Source organism: Drosophila virilis, unplaced genomic scaffold (assembly GCF_030788295.1).
Source record: "Drosophila virilis strain 15010-1051.87 unplaced genomic scaffold, Dvir_AGI_RSII-ME tig00001625, whole genome shotgun sequence".
Lineage (NCBI taxonomy): Eukaryota > Metazoa > Arthropoda > Insecta > Diptera > Drosophilidae > Drosophila > Drosophila virilis.
Genome location: NW_027212850.1, coordinates 111073 through 115537, shown reverse-complemented (window position 1 = coordinate 115537; position 4465 = coordinate 111073). Strand labels below are relative to the sequence as shown.

General features: G+C 45.0%; 1 protein-coding gene across 1 annotated transcript; it reads right to left on the bottom strand.

The window, feature by feature from the left end:
- Positions 1 to 1343: 1343 nt before the first annotated feature.
- On the bottom strand, positions 1344 to 3775 carry LOC6636616 (importin subunit alpha-like). Its single transcript, XM_032433312.2, is given in 2 exon segments — positions 1344 to 3269; positions 3271 to 3775. Coding segments are annotated over 2 exon segments (1572 nt in total). The 5' UTR covers positions 3679 to 3775; the 3' UTR covers positions 1344 to 2105.
- Positions 3776 to 4465: the final 690 nt, after the last annotated feature.

Below are 4465 nucleotides of genomic sequence, written 5' to 3'. Positions count from 1 at the left end.
GTGGTACTTTTATTTCTCAGTTGTTGTAGTAGTCTGAGTTCGGGAGGAGATGTGATAGTCTTGGTACATATATTAGGGATTTGTATATTTTGACCGATTCTATTAGCTATTTCCTTTCGATTTGTCGTCTTTTTAATAAAGCTTTGATTACATTTTGTGGGAAGTCATTTTTCGTCAAGAGTTTTTGAATTTCATGTTTAATTTCGCACTGCAATGCTCGTGTGCGAGTGTTTTGCGATAAAAATATATCCCACTCGTTCCCACTCCCATGGAACGGCATCGCTTTATTTATCTTGCTCCAACTTTAGGAAACTGCTTTGTCGTACTCTCAGTGGTCTCAATGCTTTGGGATCGTTTAAATATATGTGAGTGTATGTGTCCGTACAAGCATCAATGCACACAAATTACATTTTTAATTAAATTTCAGACGCATTTCTTTCCTTTTGAAGGGATAAATAACATGAAATAATTAAACGGTTTGCAACGTCAAAATTCTTGCATTTTCGCTGTTTGATGTTGGTAAGGCTGTGTGTTTAATGTGTGCATTAAAACTTTTTGGACCTTCCATGCACGCACACTATCATAATTTTGTATATGGATGAAAGGTCTACGGTCGACGAAAGTAAGGTGGAGTGGATATTGCTGCTAAAGCAATAGAGATAACTCGATGAAGGTGGGGAGATAAGGAGTATTGCGCGGTGGTTACGTTGGACATTCGTAATACATTTAACTCAGCAAGCTGGTTTCGCATACTGGAATCCTTAGATCAAAAAGGGGATACCGTCTTCCCTTTTCCTTATAATGTCCAACTCTTTGTTCGATCGGTATTGAGTTATGATACGGATAACGGTGCTTGGAATTACATGGTCTCAGCAGCGGTCCCAAAGAGAATATCCTGTGAAATATAATATACGACGAGAGTGCAAGTACGGATTTTGGAATGCAAGGTCTACGGATGACGAAAGTAAGGCGGAGTGGATATAGCTGCTAAAGCAATAGAGATAACTCGATGAAGGTGGGGAGATAAGGAGTATTGGGCGGTGGTTACGTTGGACATTCGTAATACATTTAACTCAGCAAGCTGGTTTCGCATACTGGAATCCTTAGATCGAATAGGGATACAGTCTTCCCTTTCCCTTATAATGTCCAACTCTTTGTTCGATCGGGTGTTGAGTTATGATACGGATGACGGTGCTTGGAATTACATGGTCTCAGCAGCGGTCCCACAGAGAATATCCTGTGGAATATAATATACGTCGAGAGTGCAATTTTCCCAGGGATGCACAGCTAATCTGGTTCTAGTAGTGGCGGCAAAAAATAAAACAAGTAAAAGCGGCAGCGTATTCATTTACAGTTTTATTTCAATAGTTGCTTAATTTAAATTGGGACTCGTGCTTATCCCTCACAATTTTCAGTTTAAGGCTTCAAGGCAGTACTTTTTTTTACAATAGGATGAGGACACATTTATTAAATTCGTTGTTTGAAAAACTTGCATGAAAAGCGGTTGTGTGGTCGAGGATTTCACAAAATACGATACATGTTCATAAATAAATAAACTAACAGCCTAAATATACATTTATATCCAAAAGAGGGTATTTCAATGAAATTAGCACACTCAAAACAGTTCATTTGGCCATGCAAACGCAACAGGCAGCGTCCTGACCTTGTATACTGTGTTCTAACCTTGTAAATCACAACCGCCTGCCTACCAGCACAGCTGGGCAGGTGTTTAGTGGTGGTTCAGATAACTGGGTGGTTTTACTGTGTGTGTGTTTGGGTGTATTCGTGTGCGAGTGTGTGTATTAACAGGCGAAAACAAAAAACACCAAGAACGCGCCTAAGATGCGTTTTCATGGCCGCATGCGGGACAATGCGGAAATGCACAACAAACAATGTTATGTTTAGGTATAGGTATAGGCATTGGTCATATAGTAGAGTAGGTATTTGCCTCTTCCTCAGCCTTTACGGCATTGGGTTTTAGAGTGTGCTTCGGAGTGACAAACTCGAAAAGTGTACATCGCGTGTAGATGGTGTAGGCGCGGTCGCATAAGAACAAAAAAAATGGTGTGGTGTACTGTGTTGTATGTGTATTGATGGCGGGCACATTAGAAGGTATAACCGCCCTCCGGCGCCTTGGGCTGCGTGGCATTAAACTCCAGTGCACCATTTACCTCCTGCGGCGCTAGCTCCTGCTCGGCCTCATCGTCACCAGTGTTGAAATAAGTATCTATTATGGCATAGGCCTTCTTATAGACTTCTTCGTTTTCGTGCTGCTGCAAAGCTTCCAGTTTGTCGAGGCCACCTAGTTCCTCCACCATCAGGCATAGATTCTCCGTGCCACCCAGCTTCTCGGCGAGAGCAAACAGATTCGAAAGACCAGTTTGCACCACTTTGATGGTACGCGGATCCTTAGCATCTAGCAAATCTATGAATGGCTTCAATATCTTGTACTTCTCAATGAGATCGACAATTTGTTCGGGAGTACCCGACGTGGTTGTATTGGTTACCGCCCAGGCGGCCTCTTTTTGTGCCTTGAAGTCGCCCTTTTCCAATACATGACGTATCTGCTGGAAGATACCCGCGTCGATGACTGCCTGAATCTGTTTCTGATTACCGGCCGTAATGTTGCTCACTGTCCAGGCAGCCTCCTTAACTATATTGCCTTTCGAGTGTTGCAACAACAAGCCAAGCTTGGGCAAGCCACCAGCAGCTATGACCACATCGGTCTGTTGATCCGTGCCAGTGACTATGTTACCGACACTGCGCAGTGCCGGCACAATTATGCTGGGCTCGTCGGTTTGCAGAAGATTTACCAGGCGTGGCACTGCATCCGTATCGACCACCGCTTGTATCTTGTTGTTGTCATCATCTGTCACATACGACAGCGCCCAGCACGCATCGGCCAACACCTGTATGTCCTGGCTGACCAGCAACTGCGACAGCACTGGCAGCAGACGCTTTACTTGCTCAAAGGGCGGCGATGGATTCTTGTTGCGGCACAAATTCGACATCAGCCAGACAATGTTGCGGAGAAAGGACAGAGGCGTCTCATTATTGATTAAACGCAGAAGGCCATCGATGACATTGTGCTGAATTACGATATCACGTGCCGCAGCGCCGTCGCCCGCAATATTGCCCAACGCCCAAACGGCCTGTTCGGCAAGATTAAGCGACTTCGACTGGAGGAGGTCAATGAAATGGGGCACAGCATTCTGCTCAATGACGCAACGCGTCTGCTCCGATGTACCCGATGCAATGTTGGTACAAGGTCAAGGCCCAGGCAGCCTCAAACTGCAGAATGGTGTTGGAGCTTTGAAGGAAGCGTATACAGATAGGAACAATGCCATGTCCGATCATAAGATCAATGGGTGGATTGCGCTCGCGGCTAAGCATCTTGCGCGCCTGCTGCATACCCACGAATTGGCGTTCCGAATCCTCGCTGTTCATAGCCGCCACAATCTCATCAACCGATAGCAGCACCGGCGACTGTCCATTTAACTCCTTCAGAGGCGAGGTCAGATCTTCATCGTTGATGTTACGGCGCTTAAACATCTGATCCTCCTTCTTAGACTTGCGCAGCTCGATGGTCACCTCATGGCGACGCATGCGCGAGTCCTGCGTATTGAGAGTGTTGGCCTTGTAGTGGCCCTGGCGTGTGCTTGCATCCGATTTATTCATGTTGAAATAATTTTAAGGTATTTGTTTTTCTTTTTGGAATAATTTAAAAATTTGTTTCTGCTACGATAACAAGTGTACAGCCTGTATGCAGCCTTAAGGAACGTGGCCAATTGGATGAGTGGCGCTGGCCTGGACCTGGCAGGCCATAAACGGAGGCTGTGCTTATCACATGCAACAAAATAGTCAAGTTAAAATCGAGTTGCCAAAATATATCTGGGGGTCATGTTAGACAACAGGATTCGGCTACACATAGATTATGTTAGCCAGAATGCAGCCAAAATGCAGGCGGCCTTTTCGAGGATGCGACCTAACATAGGACGGCCCAGGGCACGTAGACGTCGGCTTCTAGCGAGAGTTGTAGCCTCCGTTCTACTGTATGCAGCACCTATATGGGCATCAGCGGAATTAAGCCACAAATGCCTCAATCCTCTACAGGCTCAGCGCACTCCGTATTGTCTCTGGATTCCGAACGGTGTTTTACGAGGCAGCCAGTGTACCGGCGGGCATGCCACCAGAGGGATATACTTGATATGTTGTTGTCTCAATGGACGTCATCCAGAGATCAAAGAGAGCAGCATCAATGGTGACCTGAAAGGATAGATGATTTGCGGCCAACAGAAAAAAATGATTAGATTACGGGGACGTCATCAATCATAGATTTCAATCATGCAAAAAAAGGTTGCATTATTTTCACTGAATATAAGACTTTCCTTAGTCTGTTTAATACTTTCAAATAATTGTAACAGTGCCTAGAGCTTTACCATAGAGACATCAGATCAGATGATTG